This window comes from Strix uralensis, chromosome 1 (genome assembly GCF_047716275.1).
Source record: "Strix uralensis isolate ZFMK-TIS-50842 chromosome 1, bStrUra1, whole genome shotgun sequence".
Taxonomy (NCBI): Eukaryota; Metazoa; Chordata; class Aves; order Strigiformes; family Strigidae; genus Strix; species Strix uralensis.
The window spans coordinates 11,778,251-11,801,008 of NC_133972.1; the positions used below are offsets into that span (position 1 = coordinate 11,778,251).

At 38.2% G+C, this 22,758-nt stretch overlaps 1 protein-coding gene across 2 annotated transcripts in view; it reads left to right on the top strand.

Moving 5' to 3' along the window:
• Positions 1-22,758, top strand: part of POU6F2 (POU class 6 homeobox 2) — a 318,794-nt gene that overhangs the window by 131,100 nt on the left and 164,936 nt on the right. For both annotated transcript variants that reach the window (XM_074886724.1, XM_074886634.1), the window contains 2 exons: positions 98-189; positions 1,119-1,347. In XM_074886724.1, coding sequence (XP_074742825.1) covers positions 98-189; positions 1,119-1,347 — 321 coding nt within the window. The remainder of the gene's footprint in view (positions 1-97; positions 190-1,118; positions 1,348-22,758) is intronic.

Here is a 22,758-nt window from a genome sequence, read left to right on the forward strand (position 1 = left end):
CATATCATTTTCAGCTTGATGTTATGTGACATCAGTAGAAGGTAATGTGCCAGTCCTCAGGCTTGATATTAAAGTCAATCTGCTCTTTGGATTTCAGAGGCCAGAGGAAACACGGTGCTGCCTGACACAAGCCCAGCAGACCAGCACCAACCCAGTCAGTCCCATCCTGCGTTCCCTGTTGGGCCTCAGGTCAGTATCTTTCTTTTTGACTAATCAAGACATGCAATTTGACAAAAAGTAAAAAACTGCGACTGATCATCTTTGATCTGTGTAATGCAGAAAATGTGATTCTGTTTGGCTGCAGAAAGGGAGCATGTATGTATCATGTATATGTTTTTTAAATTATTTGTTTGGAAAGATGAACTTTTTGTATGTTTTTCTAAAATAAAACTTACTCAGTTTTGCATATTTAGGAGGTTAAATTATTTGAATTTCTTACAGAAGTTATTTTTTAAATACATGTCATAATTTGATATTAAAAAGCTTGTGCAATTTTAATGCAACCTTATTGGCTCTGACAGCTCTGCCTGTCGCACACAGCTCCTGCATTAGTAAAGGCATTTCATTATCTTTTATGCCAGGTATTTATTTTCTTTAGAGCAAAACGTAGGCATAATAGTATGTCACTGTATAACATTTTAAAAGATTTCCCATGTCACTTCACAGTTTTATCCAAGTTCAGCCATGGTCTAAGAAGACACTCAATGTTCTTCCACTTTGCAGGTCCATATAGTTTCTGGTAATTGTTACTGTAGTGTTTTCAGCTTTTTACCAATCAGTATACAACTGGAAAAATTTGGGAAATGTTGGCATTTAGGTACTTGCGGGCTGATTTGAGTTAGGCCTTCTTGTGTTCATAATTATCTTCAGTGCATAATGAATTTTCCAGTCTAGATTCAAATGGGATTGCTACCATGCTACATGACTGTAATGCTTACAGCTTCAGCCTGTCAAGTTTGTCAAAACTTTCTGTGTTGGTGAAAATGTACACTTTAAGATACTGGAAGCAGTGCATGTGTATAATGGGACACAAAAGGATCCTAAGCCAGAAGACTTAGGAGTGCGTAATACTGAGCCATGCACAGTAAAATAGGCTTGCTGTCTGTGTTTTGTTACAGCCATTACTGACAGCCCAACAGTTAGCCTCAGCAGTAGCGGGTGTGATGCCAGGAGGCACTCCAGCCCTGAATCAGCCGATCCTTATTCCTTTCAACATGGCTGGGCAGCTGGGGGGCCAACAAGGACTCGTCCTAACTCTACCTACAGCGAATCTCACCAACATCCAAGGGCTGGTAGCAGCAGCTGCAGCAGGAGGCATCATGACTTTGCCATTGCAAAATCTACAAGGTAAGTCACGTTTATAATTTTTCTAATAGGTTCTTTTGCCTATTTGTTTCACCTTATCTCTCTTTTAAACTGAGTGATCTCTTTTTCCAATGAAATGTTGCTCTTGATGCATATTGAAAGTTAATACTTGGATTGTTTCTAAATACTTGAGAGATACTTAAGGGATATTCGCATTTTTATAAAAACAGATTGGAGGTTGCATCTTAGATTCTATGGGTCAGTGATGTAAAGTACTTGAATGATTCATTAGGCTTTTCTGTCATCAGTGATTAATCTTCCATACTCAGTTCACTTCAAAATTTCAAATGGCAGCATGAAGACAAGTATTAGGTTTCGCCGCTGCTGATTAGGGTAGCTGAATGAATAGGGGCAACTAAAACCACAGTATTGCATCAAAATCACTTTTAAAAAAACCTTTTATTATAAAATCAGAGTTTTCTCAGCTGCCATCAGTGCCCCAGATAGGCATTCTTGTTCTTGCTGTAGGTCTGCTTTATCAGTAAGGTTCTGCCATCCTCATCCAAGCTGTTGAGGGAGTTACATGACTCCAGAGTCACAAGCAAAAAGTTCATCTCTGTATGTATCCTCCTCATTGTTTGAGCTGTACCATGCTTGCAACAGTTCTACCCTAAGATATCTGCTGCATTCTCCCTGTGGTCTAAAATCAGACTGAAAAGCAGTTCTATGAGATACCATATCCCTGCTCTTCCCTAGTATTCGCTGCTGTTCTGTGTCTAACACTGTTAGAAACAGTACTCAATCTAAACACATAAGATATAAAATACAGGTGTATTTTTTTACTACTCCTAATTATATTGATTGCTTCTCAGAAAGCAGTTGCTGCTGAACAGAACTCAACGAAGTATAGCAAGATAAGTATTAGCCAGTATGTTACAATTGAATTGTACAGTTTTAATGGAAAACGATGTTAAGGGACTGTCCAGTATGAAAGTTATAAAGGTGTGAGCAGGAAGTATCAAAGCTTTAGCTTTTTCAATTTATTTATTTATTTGTTTATTTTTATTTCTTGCTGATGTAAATAGTAGGAAAAGTTTTCCTCAGATGGAATACTATTTTTTTTAAATAAATGCTCTGCACTGTGCCTGAAGTACTGTTTAATTATTAAACTCTGGTGACTACTGATTACCAGATGAATTGTTTGAAGCACCAAATCCTACAGGTTGTGAAACAGAAAAAAGGAAGAGACAGCTCATGTGTCAAACAAACTCCCTTACAAACCGCACGCATAGTACTCTCACCTGTTGGAGCAGCTACTTGCCTTTACCTTGTGCATGTTTTAAAGTTTAATGTCAACAGACCTCTCTTATCATAGTTGTAAATGGTTTTCACTTTAATGTTTAAAATAATGTCTCTCTCATACCATTAGGCTGCATCGAAGAACCTGTCATTCATAAATCATAGATGAAAAGGACACACTAATGCACAAATTTTGCTTGTTTAAAATTTGAGAGTGCATGTAAAGTAGGGAACTGGAGATTAAAAAAATAATGCGGGAACAGGAGCGGGAAAAAGCAGATACAACAAAGTGAAGGGGAAGTGGCTTTTTAGCGTAGGTGGATGATGAAATCTTAATGAAGAAACAGGCATTATAAAAATGTATCCTTCCACTCTGGAGTGCTCCAGGTTATAGTTGCTGGTTATGTAGTATTATAAATAAACATAAACTTGTGCAGTTCTTACGTCATTTATTCACCCCATGTTGTAGAGCTGGAGGGTAGGGATTAAGCTGGGAAACCTTTGCTCTTTAGTTTAGCCATGGGTGTCTAATTGCTAGCTAAAAGGTGTAACTCTGCTGCCAAACAAATTTTGCAAGCTATGACCTTACCAGATGAAAGGTTTTCCTCTATAATCTTTACTGGTAGATAGAAGCAGGGATCAAATAGGGACTTGCTGGAGCATCTGGTGCAGTTCCTTATCTGTGGGTGCCAGCACACCTTCCATAAAGTGGCTGAAAGGAACAGGACCCACAGATTCACTCAGTCACATTGCTGTTTGTCATCTTCTCTACCCTTCCCTCCCGATCCTCTAAGCAAGTGCCACTGCCCTCATTATTTGGAAGCGAAACTGATTGTGGTGGTTTGACCTTGGCTAAATGCCAAGTACCCACCAAGTCGCTCTGTCACTTCCCCCCCTTCCCCCTTTTTTCTCAACAGGGCAAAAAGGGGAAAGAAAATAAGATAGGGAAAAAAACCAACCCTGTGGGTAAAACAAAAGCAGTTTTAATATAAGCAAAGCGAAGCAAAGGTCCGTGCGCGGAAGAAAAAACAGATTTATTCTCTACTTCCCATGAACAGGCGATGTCAGGCCTTCTCAGGAAGCAGGGCTCTGATACACGTAGTGGTTGCCTCAGAGGATCAAGGGTGACCCCATCCCCTTCCTCATTTTTCCCAGCTTTATACCTGAGCAGACATCATATGGTCTGGAATATCCCTTTGGTCAGTTCGGATCAGCTGTCCTGGCTGTGTCCCCTCCCAAGATCTTGCCCACCCCGTCCCACTGGGGGGGGAGGAAATATTGGAAAGAGCCTTGGTGCTGTATAAGCACTTCTCAGCAGTAGCCACAACACCAGTGTGCTATCAACACCCTGCCAGCTCCCAGCATCAAACACAGCACCATGAGGGCTGCTACAGGGGAAAACCAATTCCAGCTTAGCCAGACCCAGTACAGTGACGTACAAGGAAATGAAGTAACTCAGTCAAGATAGCACTTAAGAGCCCTGAATCACAGTTGTAAGCTTCTGTTGCTTCCTATAGACTACCCAATGCATGTGTGAATGAAGGTAGGAGTCAGGTGACAGTGCTGTGTTTCTAGAGAACGTCTTTAGTTGTGTGATATCATCAGTTCCATTGAACCTGATTGACTTCTGATCCCCGTTTTTTGTGATTATTTGAAAGGTAATCATAAAACGTGTGTTCTGTTTCATAGCCAGCACTTTTATAGGTATACTTATAGAAGCCTGTACCTCAACACAGTTTTCGTAATTCCTGCTCTTTGAGCAAAATCAGACGATATTCGTCAACATTCATCTCTCTTAAACCTCACTGTGGCATAGTCAACCTAGATGAGTGGGGGACGTGTTTTCATGCTGCTCTTTAACCTGTCTCATTACTCCTGTTGTCACATCTGCTGTCCCTGGATTTCCAGTGCAGTCAAGTACAGGTGTCCACAGCTTCTGTGAGCTGGATCTTCTCCTGATGTTTTTTACTTCTTCTCTCATCAGTAAACTTCTAAACCTTTTAATCACAAACTACCTCAGCAGGTAACTCAAAAGACAACACCCCGAAGACTTTTTGAATAATGTATGAATTCAGAAAAGTTCTGATCTAATAGAGTACTTGAATTCATACTAAATGTTGATCAAGGGAATAATCCTACTAAATCTTCTGTGATCCATATATATGTTTAACTGATTTTCTTCTCAGGGGCTTTCAGACCTTAGGGTGATTAGATAAAACAATTAAAACTCTTGCTTGTGGAAAGAGGAAAGAGCATTCAGTGATAGGAATCATAGAGGAGATATGTTAAGCATTTAAAATGAGAAAATGAGTTTCTTTAAAAATTCAAGAGCAATTAATGATATGGAAGTTACTCACACAGTACAACTTATTCAGTGAAATTACCTATTCTTCATTTGTCAGTTACCTATAAATAAGATATTTTTTTTTTCCCAAATATATTTGTGTTAAATTGTTCAGTTGCTATATGGTCGTGATCCCCCACTAAGTCAATAGGAATTTTGTCACTGTAAGTGAAAAGAGGTTTAGCCTGTAAGCTTCTTTCAAAACTACTCTCCTTGATACATACTTGATTATTTTCTGTTCATTACACTATGTCATTTGCCATACACACTGCTATACCGTATCTGATCCCTGAGCAAATAAATCAAATGCATAAGAACAGAAGGAAGGAAGATGAATGTGTAAAGTCTTGCTGTGAAATTTACACAAAAATATGTTTTCCCTGGCTCCTATTAAGCAAATTTCATATGCACAATGAGTATGCAAAGAATACAAGTTACTGAGATGCCAGAGGGTTGGTGGCAGAATAGAGCCATCTGCTTTAGAGCAAACAGAAATCCCTGAACATAGCACAGATTCACCTGTGCAACTTTGGCTTTCCACCAACAGTTCTTTGAAAACAATAAAATCAACAACCATAACTTTTTACTGTATTCCACTAAAAGCACTGAAGAGTTTAAGAACCATCCAAGAAAGCTGTTGTCCCAATAAATTTATACACCTGTTTTCCCCTCACCATTTCTTGGAATTACAGCTGGAACACAGCTGTGCTTTCCTACCCAGCAAAAATTTTGGAGGTGTCACAATAGCAATGGTTATGAGAAGGGAAAAAGTGAGGTAGGTACTCTACAAGACAATGTTGTGCCTGACTACTGCTTTCAGTCCATGGCTTCTTGGCCTGTCCTTATTGACTTAATGCAGAAAACATTCTGCCAGCTTTCCTCTTATTGTCTAAACTGCTGTTCATCAATATTCAACTTTCTGTCATCATGAAACTTTTCTCTGGGCTGAACAGTTTCAGCTGCTGCATCTCCTTTGCCAGGTCAGATTTCTCTAGGTTTTGGGGGGAGTGTGTTCTTTTATTTCAGTTTTAGTTATCCTTCTCAAGGGTCTCTCCAAGGGACTAGTAGTTGCTTAATCGCAGAGTATTCAGTAATGCCTGGGAGCTGATATTCATAAAAAGACATTCTCTACTTAAGCCCATCTGATTCTTGTGCCTCTTGTGTAATAGGTCTCTGTGTAGCCCTGTTGATTTCATGTTGAAAGCACTAAGAAACGGGAAGGTATTCCAGTGCTGAGGAGTTGCTAAAGGCTGTCTGCTCCTTTTGTTCACTTTTCCATGACAGCCAAAGCAGTTTTAGCTAAAAAGTTAATGTATTTTAGCTATCCTTTTAGTATAGTATACATGTTTGAAATAAGAAGAAACTAGCACAGTGTTGCCTACCAGCTCACTCGCGCACCATGGGTAACAATTTGGGAGTCTCTCTGCAAAGGGTTGGCCCAAATATATTACAACACGTAGCAATGGCACAACAGTGTTTTAGATATCTGCACGGATATGGAGCTTGAATGACACTTGAACCTTGAAAGAACTCAACAAGTTGGAGATTCTAGCCTCATGGAACTGAAACTTTGTGTATTTTATTTCCACTACACATTGTACTGTTCCTAAAGTGAATGTCAATAATTTATTTCCAAGTCAGAGTTTCTCAATCTTGAGTTCTGAAAGAAATGAGAACAAACTATCTCCCCAAATCATTAGTGAAAGGCTTCAGTGCTGAAAGGAAACCTTGCATGGCTGAAAATGTGAAATCATTAAATTACATTATTTAAACAGTAGCAGGTCATATTTTAGCTGCAATACAGTGGAAGGGGAAATGTATTAAACATCTTGAGAGCTAGAAAATAGCCATTAAAATGCAGCGATATGAGTAACAGTAGACATAGATGATGGTAAAAAAAATTTAAAAGGCTTTTTTCAGGTAGAGATCAGTCAAAAAAAATTTAGGTAAAGACAATGGTAACAAAAAGGAAAAAAGTATTGTTTACATTTATTACATCTTGTTTCATCGGAACGTAGATTTGTATCATTAATTGTGCAACAGATAAAGTAAACATGCTCTGTCTTCCTTCCTCCATGTACACATACCTTAAAAATCAGAAATCAGAGAGAGATGAAAAACAAAAAAGAGACAGAAAAGAAGTAAACTACAAGCCTCAGTTGCTTACTGATCTAGAGTCCAAATTCCAGTTTTTTAGAACATTTTCCTCTTTTAACTAAAGTGATGCAGTCCCTATTCATTTGTATTCTCCTTCAAGTAACATGAAATAGCTTTCAGAGTCTACAGAAAGGCAGTGTTTCACTTATGTATTTTAATGAGCACCAATGTCAGTAATAATCAAAATGATGTTTCACTTAGAGGAATAGTTTATTCCCAGGTACTTATGCAGTGTACTAACATAACCAGAACAAGAATGACAAGAACCAAGAAAAGGAGCTGCACTCACTAGCAATTTCTGTGAAGCCCTCAAACCAAATATGTCTCTCCTATCACTGTATAAATGCTGCACATAACGCAGTCACTGTGAAGAGCTCACTTATACAAAGAAGGGGTTAGCCACCCCCTAAGACTAACCTCCCTACCTTAATACAGGGAAATTTGTGCATCCTTAGGCACACTGTGGCATGCACGGAGCGCCTATGGATTAGCAGCCACTACAGCAGGTTTCCTCAGGCTAACAGCTGTAACAACATCCAAACCATGCTGTAAGGGAGCTGAAGGAATAGGCAGAGATCCCTAAAGGTGGGGTAGGTAGAAGGTTTTGTGTCTTCATCCGGTCTCCCAGTAAATGTACTCTCTGGAAGGCCTAACATTTGCTTTTGGGAGAAAGGGCAAAAACTGCTTTTCTGAACGTAGTACAGAAAGAACCTTACTGGGCTGTGGGTTGGTTGGTTGGTTGGTTGGTTTTTCCCCCACCATACAAGGCTTCTCCTGTGGGAATGGTGTGGCCCCATGTTAATTACTCAGCTTGTTCAGTGGCAAATTGCTGCCTTCACAGAGGGAATGTGAAAGGTTCAGGGCTTTATTAGTTACTAGTTGTTTATTGATCACTCCCAGTGTGTTAGCTATTTGTTGTTTGGATTTTCTGCCCCATAAGTTAAAGGCCTACAGTCAGAGGCGTTAAAATGCAATAGTCTTAATGCTTGTGTGCTCTGTTGTTGACTTCCACCCAAAATAGGTCTCAGATGTGCCTATTTTTTCACTACTGATGGTTATGGAACGACATCAGTGAGGAGTAATGATGTGATGTAGATCAAATTAATTCTGAAATCAAAGTGTTCACACCTACTTAAACTTTGCAGGCCAAGTTTTGGCAGAGTCTAAGTTTCCAGACTTGCATGCCAAGAAGCAGATGGGAAAGGCAAAAGTAGTCTGCACCCCCCCAAAGTTTCCACCACAAACCTGTTCGTTAACTACCCTCTAGCAGACGTGACCACTAGGGTAGGAGTTGTGGTGTGACTGGTGTGCAAGACCTGGGCGTTTCTGGGAATGTCCCCTTTTATTCAGTCCTGACTCAGACTGATACTGCTCCTGGCAGGAATATTGTGCGTGCAGGATTGTAAATGAAATTTCTGTCAACCAGAACATGGATGCATTTTAATGCTGCTTTTAAAGTATATCTTTGCACCTGTTTCCAGGAGCCTTTAATCTTCTTCTTGAATTTAGACCGTGACAATTTAAATTAATGTAGAGAAAACTCATTCCAATAATGTTAAGCACTTAACTTACTGTAATCTTACAAAAGCCAAGAAATTTCAAATGCAAGTGAAAATCCTGGTTAGTCTTTGTCACTCTGTTCCTCATCTCCACATTGTAGCATATATGCTACATACACTGTAGATCACATGCAAATAGACAGGTATATATATATGGTGTATGCATACATGACTCATGCTGATTTGAGTCTCTGCTGCAACAGAGTAAGTTGTAGAAGGATTACGAGGATGGATTTGCAACCTTCACTCTTAATTTCCTTGCCTTGGTGGCTTTAAGTCAGACATTTATAGTCTTTGTGGTTTAATTTCCTTTGTTTTTCCATGGTGTTTGTATTAATAAAATCCCTATGATTCATGTTTTAAAAACTCTCTGGATACAAACTTGTGTTCCTGATAGACCAGTGAGATTCTAATCAAGCACATATATATTTAGGGACTCATAAAAACAACAAAGTCTTTATTGACCAACTGGGTTTACAGGCATTTTTAATAGTGTGAATTTTGAATGCATGGAACATACAAGTTAACTGCCTGAGAGCCAATTTTTTTAAATGAAATTTCTTTAAAGTCCATGTGGTTCTGTACCACAGAACCATACACCTCCTCTTTTTATGAAGATATCTTTTTTTTTAAAAAAAATTCTCATGGAAAGTTCTGAAGGTGCCTTATGACTCTCTTATTAAAATCTTGAAGTTTATGCATCTTGAAACATTTTACAGCATCTTCTTTTTTTTCCCTTTTTTGAGAAAAAAATTCGGTCTGCCACTGAGATTGCTCTAAAATGGGAACAGGACCTGTCTGGTGACATCAGAAACGGTGAAAGTGAAACTTCCTTGAGTTTTCTTGTCCCCAGACCTCTATTCAATTTTATGTCCTTTGGGTACAAATCTGTACTCATGGAGATCTTTGGGCCTTGGTCTCATTTTGCTGCTGATCCCTGAAGCTGCTTTCATTCCTTGAACATTTTGTCTTTACAAGCCTATTGCTCTGACAGATGTAGCAGAGAGCACAGACATGAGACCTGTGTTTGGCTCTGCGCTCCACCCCAGATGCGTTCCATGTGATGGCAGACAATTCATGCATGGTTTCTGCAACTCTCTTCCCACCTGTAAATGAATATGCAGATAGTTAGTGCTATGCTTTCCTACAAAGTGGCTTAAATCACTACTGTTAGATGCCTTGAGCTCCTCAGACACAGCTAGACCTTTGCTAAATGTCCTGAATTCTTAAGTCTTGTTCTGGTTCATAGACCTAGAAGAGGCTGGGCTCTTTTAAAGTAGCTGCAATAATAAGGTGAATTTTCGTTATTTGGGACTTACAGTAACCTTTTTCGGTCCATAGAAGGATTGGAAGTTTCCACCAAGGTTAATAAGATCCAACGCAATATGGGTTCTTAGACTGTCACCTGCTATAGGGGGTTTTTTTGCTTATTTATTTTAACATGAATATTACTTTAAAACTTAATCAGCTCTAGATTTGACATATCTTACAAACTTTTCTTTCACTTAGTTGTGTTTTGTTATGATAAATTATGCAATGTCAAAAATAAATCTTCAGGTTAATGATAAGTTTCTCATCTCACTTCCATGATTAATTCCATTCAAGTCAATGGCGATGCTTTGGATTTATATAATCCAATCCTTGAATATCTTTCCTTTTCTGTTTCTCAGATTCTATTTCATTCTCTTGTCCCTTTCCTCATCCAGCACTGTTTCTGTCCATCCATTATATTTGTTTTTTTAAAGTTAAGCACAACCCAAATATTCCTGAATGTATTTTGTACTGCGTAGCTGATTTCCCATTACATCAGCAGCAATAAATGAAGAAGAGGTAAATGTCTGGAGATGATAAACCTGTTGTAATTTTCCCAGTATATTGGGCTTCTGTATTTTAGAAGATGCAGTTGTAACAGGACATGAATCCTGTCTAAAAAGCAAGGAAATGATAGTAGTACATTTCCAGGAAATTCACTTATTGGCAACCTGAAAGTTGTTTCTTTTATTTTGTTTATTTTTAAAAGGATAAAACCTCTCAAGAACAAATTCTGTACATGTTCTCTGAAAACTGTAAGTCTAACAATCTGAACAGAGCAATCACTTTCAGATTCTCTCTTTGAGATTTTAGCTTTTCCTTTCCCAAATCAATGCTTGTGAACTGTAAAGGAAGACCATCTTCCCCCCCCCAGCGCTGTAGCGTCTTTAGAAAATACTCAGTCCCAGCTTTTTTTTCTTCCCCATTCATTTTACTGGTAACAAAATCAGTTCTTTAAATCTTTGTTTTGCTCTGCTTTAGCACGAGTGGTAGTTCAGAGTTATGTCTTATGAAATTACATTTATCTAATACAAGCACCTTGGCCAGTTGCAACCAAAATTAAAAACATATACTATTTGTTCCATTTGTCAGAAGAATATCATTGGTTGTAAGTGTAAGACTTATCAAGTATATCTTTATGCATTTATGTTCCCATGAGTGCCATTATTTTAAAATTTCTTAGTGGTATTTATATATATTCAACGTTTGACATCAGATAATTTGAGTTTGCTATGTTTGTGAGATAACTCACAAGGGAGAAAGTTGTATTAAATAAATAATAGAGATAAATTTTATACTTCCATATATTTCAAAGCTAATGCAGCTAACTTGCAGTGGAATGGTAACATGAAGACACAGTGCTATAATATGATTGATTTGTTTTGACAGCAGCCAAATAATTGAGAGTGAAAGGTGTCAGCACAGATGAAATATTGTATAAGCCACATTCAGAAGGCAACCCCAGCAGCAATAGCAACTGGAGTTTTATTTCCTTTGATATCGCACTGTTACCCACTTCCAGTTTATTATAAAACCATGAAAGGTACGCAACTTTCCATATGATGGAGGCTTTTATGGAGAGGATAGAAACAGAAGTTTGTCAGGTACTTGAACAATGGATACTGACAATGGGATTTATGATGGATACAATATACAAGGGTAAATTATCTTAATCTTTCCCTCTGGTTTTCTCTCTTCTTTTAATCCCTTTTTACAGGCTACTGCTTATCTGGCATCTTACCTCTAGCTTGGAGGGTAAGTGACTCCCTCCAGAGCAACCATCAGTGTCAGTCTATGGATTGCCTGGCAGGGGATTGATGCAAAAGCAGTGCTGCTATTACCCTCCCCAGCAGTGAGACTTGTTTTTAGTTCACCTCTTCTGCACAGCAAACTATACCCATTCTGGCTAACTGAGACAGGGTAAGGCTTGTATATTTGCATCGTGGTATCCTGCTGCACTGCAAGGAATACAAAGAACTGTGGCATCTTTTGAACCTAGGAGAGTGTAAGTGTGCAAGTAACCTAGTACAGAAGGTAGCCGAATAGACCAGCTGAAACTAATGCCTGAAAGCAAAATGATTTCAAAATCACTATTGGCCTTCCTTAAAAGCACACCGAACAAGAGACTAGGGTGTGCCTGTAAAAACACAAGCGATAAAGCTTCCTTTGTCCAGAAGCCCCATTGACTTCAGTGGGAGCAAGACTCCAAGGTACAGATTGAATTGAAATGTATATGTCCTGCCATTCATTTCAGAAATGCGCCATTAAGAAGACACAAGTCGATGTGAATGACAAGGGTTCTCAGTAATGAGCTCTTGCTCATGCAAAACAAAACAAACTATGACAACCATCATGTTAACAAGATCAGGAACCCTTGTGGCTTTGTAATGTAACATCTAATCTATATCTATACCTATGCCTATACAAATATAATTATCTTACTTGGAGAAAAGTAAATAACAGAATGGGATGAGATTTCCAATACAGAGCAATTTATACACAGTCACATTCCAGTTGCATTCTCTTTGTCTCCTGATCTCATCATTTAATAAATGGCATGGTGGGGATTAGAAACTGGAGCTGCGAAACCTAAATTTACTTGTATTAATAAGGGAAAAGTTTTCATCAAAGTGGTGTAGGAAGGCAGGAGGTAAGCCATTGGTCATAAAATAAATTTTACTGTATAGCAGATTGCATCTACAGAATTATTTTCATTTAGAGTAGAGCAGACTTAGTCCCCCTGTTTTCATCATTTGCCTCATGTTAGTTTGTGTGCTGACCACATTTCTTTTGGAGGAAACTAAATTAGAAGCTCCACTCCATGTGCACGTCAACTGCATTCCATAGCCAAGTGGCCCGTGGACCCGACCAACAGCTGGCCCTTTGAATAGCTTCAAGACCCATACATTCAGTGCAAGAAACCAGAGTAAGTACAGTTCAGAGTAAAATCCCTGAACTGCAAGTAGAGGGAAAGAAGGAGACTCGGAACCAACTGCCTCCATCTAGGTATCCTCTTATACTGCAGCAAATCACTTGACGTGGCCTTAAACCTGTGTTAGTGCTTCAGGAAGAAGTAATTGGTGACAGGTGTACATGCAATGAAAACAAATTGTCATTGTTGATGATTCAGAGCAGTGTTATTTAGGTAGAGGCTTCTGTTAGAGCACTGAGTGGCCAGGTTGCAGGGTTGTGCGGCTTTCGTGATAAATAACTCTCTGCCATCAGTACCTGCAGAGTTAAATTTAACTTGGCAGCTCTGATTTTAGCCACCAGCAGCTGTAATGTTCTGTTTAGTAATTGTAGACAAAAAGCTGAAAATGGAATGCCTGAGTGTTGTGTGTCTATAAATCTATTGATAGACATTGAAATGGGCACGTAGATCTAAATCTGAGGTCCTGATCTGTATTTGCTAGTGTGTGATTCACAGTGGAAACATAGGTTTCCCAAGCGTCGTGTTTTCTGTATGGATGTTAGTCTCCTCATCAAGAAGTACTCAGAATTACATGAAAATATGGGTGGTTGAAAAGACCTTCAGGAGAGTGTATGGTTTTCATGAGAAGTCTTTTCTTTCCTTTTCTTTCTAATGTGCCTTCAGATATTTCCTTCTTCATGTCCCAGCTTGTACCTATGAGCATGTACATATACTTCTACTGGCCCTTTTAAGCTTCAGCTAGCTCCCTCATCCGTGAGCTGCTATCCAGTAGACTGTGGAATAGAAACTCTTCCTGAGAAGAATTTCACAAAGTAATGTAAAGAGGTAGAGGATCTAGTTAATGGAAAGATGCTCAAGTGTCTAGCGTCCTTTCTGGCCACTGTAATTGGGATTCCTCTTTGGTTGCTCACCTCTTGATCATTAGAAGCATTTGCCAATCCATTGCTGATGGAACAAAAAGCCATTAAAAGAAATAGTGGAAAAATAAAAAGTGAGGTAAACCACAAAAAGCACAGATTTCTGGCCCTTAGCTGGCTGGGCAAATGGAAAAGATAAAAAAAGTAAGCTACCCACTCAACCAACTCACAGGCATTTCCCCCATTGAGTATTTTTGTGGGCCTTTTACTGATTGGTTGGATAACCCAACAAACTACTTGTTTATTTAGTTAAAAATAGTTAACTTCAGAAGTCTTCTTAGAGGACCAGACAAGTTGTCTTTATAGTAATCCCTACTCCATAAAGATTCCAGTGACTATTAATAGACGTGTTTTTGGAGACTTCACCGTTGTGAATAGCTTCCTTCTTAGATGATGGATTTTCTCTAAATCAGGAAGCAAAGTAAACATTTTTCCCCACACCTCTTCATATCTGAAGTAATCCCACATCATTGTTACTAGTAAGTGGTCAGCTCCAAGTGGTGATTGTGATATGCCAGCACAGAGCCAAATCCGGAGGCCCTCAACTCTCAGTTTTAGTGAGGCAGATTCACATTAGAAGTGATGCTTGAGGCCCCGTTGACATTTGAAAGTTTGGGTTTTAAAAAAGCCTGTGTGAAGACCCTCAAGGTTTGGCTGACTATAACCTGCAAATGGTTTGGCAAGACCCTATTTACAGAGACTGCTCAAGAGCCTTTCCCTTCCCCCATTTCAGTGGTCAGCACTGACATATTGCATTATGAGAAAGAGCCCCACTTAACGCAGAACTACTTTCAATTGTCATGAGCACTCAGCCTTATTTAAACTGACACCCTCTCCATCACCCCCAAGCTAGAATCCCAATGTCAGAGTGCTTCAAGAACTTGGGATTCAAAGCTGTGCTGTCTTGCTAAGAGCTGTGATGAAGTGCAGCAAAAGAGCACGGAAGTGAACTTCAGAGATGGAAGGACAATCCCAAAGGTGGAGCAAGACATGGTAAATACAGATATGCCAGGTAAGCAGAGGAAAAGAGAGCGAGGGGAAGGCTTGCATGTGGCTTCAGATCAGGAAAGACACTTGGAGGACCCACACTTCCCTCTTCCCTTGCACTTAATCAGTTAGTAAGACTTCAGTGATCTGGGGTCATGCCATTAGAAAGGATCACAATTCCTTTGTGTTCCAAGAGAAAAATACAACCCTTCCTTTTCCCACCATACCATGTTGCTCTGTTGGAGTATTTGTCCTTCAAGGTTTGGTGCTGAGGTTCTTAAGTGCCAAGAACATGTGAAAACAATCTGAGATTAAACAGCAGAAATTCCTGGTGTGAGGAAACATAGTCAACCTATAAAAGGAGTTAAATGACCACATGGTCACTCCTGTCTCTTACTGATTCAGCAAATCCTTATGCATATGTCAGCTCAAGCATTTAAGTGGTCCTGTTAAATATAAAAAATGGTCATTTTAATGATCCACTGTTAACTAATGGGGTAACTAAGGCACGGAGTAGTGAAATGACTGCCCTGTGTTTCTCAGCAGGACAATAGCAAAACTAGCCATAGAAACCATGTTTCCCAAGTCCAGTCTGGCAAATGTATGTTTACAGATTTGTAAGGGGAGAGCACGAGAGCACTATGTTTAAATTAACATAAGAAGAGAACATTTCAGAGAATACCGTTTCAGGATATTTTCTGGGCATTCCTATAAAACTTTTCTTACAGATTGTTTTAAAGGCTGAATCCTGCTTGTCTCACAGGCGTATCCCACTGGGTTTAAGGTGGCTGCTTCTGTAAGTAAAATTAGCAATACTGAGTCATGTATTTTAGCCCACACAAAGGTTCTGTTAGAATATGAGAAAAAGAATGGTTCAAAGAAAGCACAGCCAATGGTTGAACTGTGAATGCTTTTCCTCTTTTTCTGTCTTCTTTCCCCTAGAGAGAAGTACATGATTGCAGTAGGGGGTTGGGATTAAGTAATCATGTCTACTTTCTGCAAATCTAAAGCAGTTTGTATTTTGGCTGAATTTTTGGTTTAGGAACGAATGTCATGAAAGATTTTTAGTTCTACATATGCTTACATTTCAAAAATGTACCTGATTTTTAGAGGTGGGGGGAGGAGAGAGAAGGGAGGAGTACCAACTACTTGGGTCTCATGCCAGACTTTAATGTAAAATTAATTCCTTTAAAAAGATTTTTAAAAAACCACAACATTTTTCTAATGTGCATTAAGAATGTTGGAGAGCTCACTGAAGCATATGCTTTGAGCTTTCAGGAGCAATCTGTAGTCAGGCATTTTAAATGAAAATTGATTTGTGATTTACATGGTCAGTGGAAAGAAAATTAACTTATGGAAGGTTGTAATGAAATATTAGACAAGTAAAAAAGTAGATGGTGATCTAGTGGAACTAAAAGTCCCATCTGGAAGAATTCTGTGACATTTTTACATTTATCTGTGTTCTGCATGAGTTGTAATGTTAGTGGTAATTTTATGGGACTGAACTGAAATGAAAAGGGTGTTATCACAGATTGCCGACAATATAGGATTGTGTTCAGTGGAGAGTCCTGTATCCTTTTCTCCATTTTCCTATAATATGACTCATTGCACTTTTTTTCAGCTACTGTTGTTGAATTCATTCAGCCTTTTACTTGAGGTTATTAAAGAAGAACATCAAATACTCACAAATACAATCTAGCAGCACATTTAAAAGCAACACTGCTGCTTCCACTTACTCCTGCATAAGTTGAGGCACCGTCCAGGGGACCCTTTAAAATATATGCTAAAATAGCACGTTACCACTCTGAAACACAGTTTATTAACACAGTTTAAAAAATACGTTCTCTTTTGGTTTGTGACTCATCTGCACAGTAAGAGTAAAGAATTAAAGCTTCTCCAGAATACACATACCTGTTCCTCTGACCCTTTTGAACTCTGATATTCAGTGTACGACATCCCTGATTGCTCTTACTGTCAGCTTCTTGGAGAATGAAGAAAGAGAAATATGTCAGAGTAACATGATGCCATACTCCCTGCACTCTTCTCCTGCTTTTGTACTAGAAAATCTTTCTCCTGTTTCAATAATCCAGACTGTACTGGTATTGGAAAGAGGAACTCTTGTACTACCTTCTAACATAATCCTCCTTCTGTAGTCTCCATGTATGACAACTTCTGATTTATCATCGTTTACGCACTTTGAAATGTAGGGCTCTGATTTGGCAGAAGATTAATATTCTTTGAAATTGGTAGGCTCTATTAAAGCATTTGGCGAAATTAGTTCCATCGTGGATTTAAAATACCTCCAGTTTTCAAAATCTAGAGAAGAATCTTCCTATCAAAGGCTTGCTTCCTTCTGTTATTAAATGAATTAGCACTAAGTCCTATCAAAGTCTTGTTTGTTGTGGACATCTTATCTCCCTGTTCACAGGAGAGGTGTGTTGTATTTCCTAAGCAGGTGAAACTACATCTATGCTATTTCTTTTTCTCTATTCCTTTAGGAAATATGTAGGTCTGATTTAAATACATGCCAAGCATTCTAGTTTCTTTGAACTGCACAGGATTTCAACATGGCTCAGCACCATGCAGGATTTGGACACTGCCGAGCAAACACAGACTGTAGCCTTGTACCTCTTCTCAGTGTTATTTTTTTTCTAATGAAAACTGGAGAATCAGGTTTGAAATTATACCATGTGCATATCACCATTAGCTGAAATAGTCTTAAACATCAAATTGTACAACTAATATATGCAGTGTGTTAGTTTGAAAAAGTGTGTTATTGAAGAATATAGTTTGAAACAAACCGTGTTATTTCTCCAGGAAATTACTTTTGTAAGCATATTTGAAAGAGGAAAAATATCACAAATCTATCACAAACAGTATATATGTTTTTCAATAGAATGATGTGGGTAATGATTGTAGGAGCAGCCTTTCTAATCACAGGATACTGTAAAGGTCAATATTAGGTATTGGCTTTCCGTCCTGTCCATCTGAAACAATATACCATAGTGAATGTAATCAGTAAATGGTGGTAAATGAACCTATTTAGAAACATTAGCATTGCAGAAAGACAAGTTTTGAGAGAAGATGTTAAGTGGATCCTGCAGCTGGTAATTGTCATCCTGGGAATAATTACACTAATTAATAGTTGCTAACCCCAGACCCTTGCGCCTGTGACTTTGAATGAGTTAATGATTGCTGCTCTGGAGAGTGTATTGCTGGTAGATTTTCAGTAAGTGTCAGCAGAGTAAAAAGGCCCCAGGGAAGAGACTTTGGCTCTGATGATCTTCAGGGTCCCCATTTTTACAAACCACAAGTACATCACCGAACGATCAGATAACGTCTCCACAGACCACAAAGCAGTTGAGGATTTTCTAATGAAGAGATCCATTTCATCATAAAGTTCCTGATTTGTAAAGTTAATATTAAGTCCATGTAACCTCAGACTCATAGCACTTGCAATCAGCAGGTTTGCTTTTGCGGCTGTGCTTTAAATGAACCACAAACCCCACTTTTTTCTATTGTCTTTCATCCTGACCCTAGTTAAGTGGACTCTGTTTGTCCTGGAGTTAATTTAAAATGCTACCAAATCTTTATTAACATCATTTAATTTTTGTAGGCCTTTAAATACTGGGAAGTTTATTTTACATGGGAGAGTGGGTCTAATTCCTTGGACTATTATGTTCTCTTTCTCTGTCTCTCTTTCTTCCCTCTCACGCCACAATAAATAATATGAATATATATAAATATGAATCCCGTAATATCCATAAATTCAGGGCATATAATCTAGGCGTCTTCTAAGGGTGAATATCAGGGATAATCTTGTATCATTAATATCAATGGTTGACTGGTGGCAACAGAAGAATTCCAGTAAAATCAAGATTCTATTCATCAAGCACAAAGGAAAATGTAAGGAGAGCTGTATTTCTCTTGCTCTTGCAGTCTGTGAAGGAAAGGATTATTAATATACTTTGGAATATTAGTTCATTAACCTTTGATCAGATGGAATGATAAAAGATTTGAGTGCTGCCCCATGCTGGAGCCTTTTTTTTGTCTAAACAAACAATAAGGTAATATTGTAATATCATAAATCCAGCTTACTTACACTACTATGCTACTAGTTGATGATTCCTCGTATTGTCCTCAGGGAGTTAGAAAAGATTGTAGAGATAGATCTTCTCTTAAATGCATTTGCTGCTTCTGGTGGTTTCCCATGGCACTCCAAATGGACGAGAGAGATCCTTAAGGCCTATGTGAGTTGTCTTGGTCTAAGCTGTAAAGCTGCTATTTGACAGAGGTCCTAGCCATCTTTAGTTAGATAGAAAAGAAGAACTGCGTATAGAAAAATCTATGGAAGTTTGAAAGAATTGGAAAAAACAGTGCTTAAATATTGCTTTGAACCTAGAACCTGGAGTATAAACCTAGTATCTGTACAGCACTTAGAAGCAAGAATAAACATGGCACTTGTATGAGCAGTTCATTTGTTTTCTACAGCCTGCAATAGAGAATTTATTTTGTAAACTTTTTCTTTGTTTCAGCACTTACTTCTCATAGGCTTGTTTTATTTTTATTTGCTTTGTTTTGTTTACTAATTATGCCCATGAAGGCAAGTGTACATCGTGCACTTAGTTCATCTAGTAAGATAAGAATGCTGAAGTTCTTAAGGAAGAAAGCAGAATGAATTTTAGAAGCCACATAGGTACTGAATGGTTCCCTTAGAGACTACAGTGTCATGTAGACTAAGAGGAAGATGTCCCCAGGCTTTTGAAACCAGATACAAAAGGTTAATCATTGCTATCTCCCTTAATTAAGATCCTGTGAATCCCCACATGAAAATTTATGGAATAGTGTGTTTTATAATGGTAAGTATATTGTTTGTCTCAGAAGGAACAAACTATTAGAAAGGTATTGAAGTAGCAGAGCAGGAAGGTACAAAACAGTTCAAGAAACATATTCCTTTGCCAACTAAAATCATTAGTTCTTACAGTCCTTTCAAAAGATTCTATCTCTGACAATATGTTAAAAAATTGTCAATATTTTAAGTAGTTCATGTTGCATTATGCCATGGCAGTAGTGATGAAGTTCAATTATTTTTATCTTCATTCACACCCCTGAAAAGGGTGGCAAATAAAAAGATGATATCAGGGTTAATGTGGGTCTGTTTATCGTCTGTAAAACAAGAAGAAAATGAGCAAGATCTGTGTTTTGCTGTATTTATACAGAACGTTTCAAGGATGCTAATGTCAATTTGATAAGTTAAACAAAAGAATACCAAAATATTATGGAACAAGAAAACAATCCTGAGTAACAGAAGACTTTGGGAGAAAGAACAGAAACTGGGTGGAAGATTGTGTTCATGGAAGTTGCAGCCCATCCAACAAGGCAGGATGAAACAAATGGCACTGAAAATATGCAAATTGTCCAAAAAGGTGGATATGATATACAGCAAGAGAGAAATAAAGAAATAGTAGTAAAGAAACTACTTTGTGAATGAATAAGAGGGCTTGGCTTTTGGAACTACAGAGCAGTGTCTGAGTGTTTGAACTCAGACAGTGGCACAACGAGCTGGCACAGGAGATACCGACACTCTGGAAATGGTGACAGAGCCCATGGGGTCTCCTCACATCAGTGCTGAGAGTGAGCCTGCCCCCAGAAGACAACAGTCATTGCTCAGTGACAGAGTTAACCAGACAGTGCATAAACCCTTGACATTTGACATCAACCAAGCAGATTGGGCCTTCTGTTCTAGACATAGCAAAGATCATGAGACAAATTGGAGGCTATGATTAGACAGGGTCTAGCCTCATCTTCTAGAAAGAGCATGGACTTTATTGAATTCTGTCTGTTTAAACTCCAAAGAGCTCTCATTGCCTTTTGTTTGTTTGTTTTTAGACTTTGATACACTGTGCTTCAAAAGACAGCAGTCTGCCTAAGCAGAAAAAGTTTGGTTCTGAATTAGTATTATAAGGATAAAAGGTTAGAGAAAATCACAAACTGAAAATTAAATGTGGATTTGAGATGGACAGAGAAACAGTAAATCCAAATAGACAGCAAGGCACAAAAATGTTAAGCATAAAGCCAAAGAACATAAATCAGGAAAGCCTGGAATTAAACAAAAATGTGAAGAGTCCTGGCCCCATTTGAAGGAATAGCAGAACTTCCTTTGATTTCAGTCAGGTCAAAACTTTTGCCATTATGGGGGGAGAAAAGAAAGCCTGAACACATGGGGTGGAAAATGAAGCACTTGGGAGAGCCAGCCTGAGAATGTGAGACAGATTCTCTCTGAAGACGTGGTGCATCAGAGACTGTCCAGTCAAAATGCTTGGCTAAATTGCATCAGCACTGCCACTAGGAAAGGCCACATAGCTTAGAGGGTGAACAGGGCAAGTCTGTGTCCAGAAGAGGGGCTACTTCTTGTTCGTTAAAGAATTATTACTTGGTTGCGCGTGTCTCTTTGTGACTCATTGTCTGTAACATCTTTGGAATAGGATGGCAATAATTCAGCCCATGGAAACAAGATGTCTATCACGACATATGTTGGCAGGGAATAGAACATTTATGAAATAAATATTTGAGTGTGACTGTAAACATATTTTACTTCTGTGTTGAGTGGGATGTGGGAGAAGGGTTGCTAGTTGGGAGATGGAGAAAGATAAGAGAGAGAGATTTCTCTGGTAAAAAAAAAAAAAAAAAAACAATAGAAAGACATTGTGGCCCAAAGTATGTTCTGCTGGTTTTAAAATTACTGTGCACCATAAAACTAAATCAGCCAAATCTCTCCAGAGGTGTATTTTGTCCAGTAAAGATGTAAGAAAAGAGCAGGATTTTCTACTCAGTTTACAAAATTGTTCAAGCATTTAAATACAGCCACTACCATAATACATAGACACAAGCCAATGTGATCATGCTAGATTTCTTGCAGTGTAGCAATTAAATTTCAAAAAGTTTCAGAAGCTTCTTTCAGATAGATTTCCAGAATTTGACCAGCTTTTCCAATGCTCATCTTTCTTCAGTGAGGCTATAAAGCTGGTAGCCATAAAACCAGACATTCTCAGTGTATTTTTAGCCGTGTTTCCAGCTACCACCAAAATGCCAACAAGTTTCTCCTTGGTACTTGGTGTACCTTTTTGCAAAAAACCAGGAGTATTTATAGTGTGTTAGGATTTCATGGTTATATGTCAGAAATTTTTATTATGAAATGTTTTTGTAAACAAACTGAATTCCATGGGGAAATATACAGATAACATTCTTTTTTTTTTTCTCTTTTTTTTATTATTATTTTTAATTAGTGCTCTCCACAGAGAGTTATGATAAACATTTCCTGGAGCAGATTTTCAACCTGTAACTCTGAGTAAGAAATATGCATTTAAAGATGTTGCTTTATATTTTGACTCTGAAGGGGATTTAAAAAAATATTCTTGCTAGATGCTTTAGAGTTTCTTTTCTCAAAAGAAGTTGTTGGATATCTAATGAAGGAAGTTTATCCTAGCATTAAAACTGAGCTAAATTTGTGTGTATGTGTTTATTACTTTCTAAACTACATGACTTTAAACAGTTAAAGCACCAGGCTCAGCCAATATGGAAATAGAGCTGAATTTGAAATTTACTGTATGCTGTTTCTGCTTTTCATTTTTTACCATTTCACACCTTGTCCGCATCTTGAGCAAGCTTGTAAGTTTCCAACGCATACATTTCTTGTGATGATATATTGTCCTGGTGGAAAATTTCATTTACTGGCTGTGCCCTTTGCTGAACCTGTTGCTAGTCAGGGAACATGATAAGCGTATAAGTAGCATGCTACTTCATTTATCATACATCGTTTTAGACACTCAAATATCTCATATACAATTCTGCATTCTGCACCAAGGGAAACTACTAAACTTGCAGGAAAAAAATCTACAAATAAATTGTCAGTTCATAATATATAAATGTATCATCCTAATAAAAATT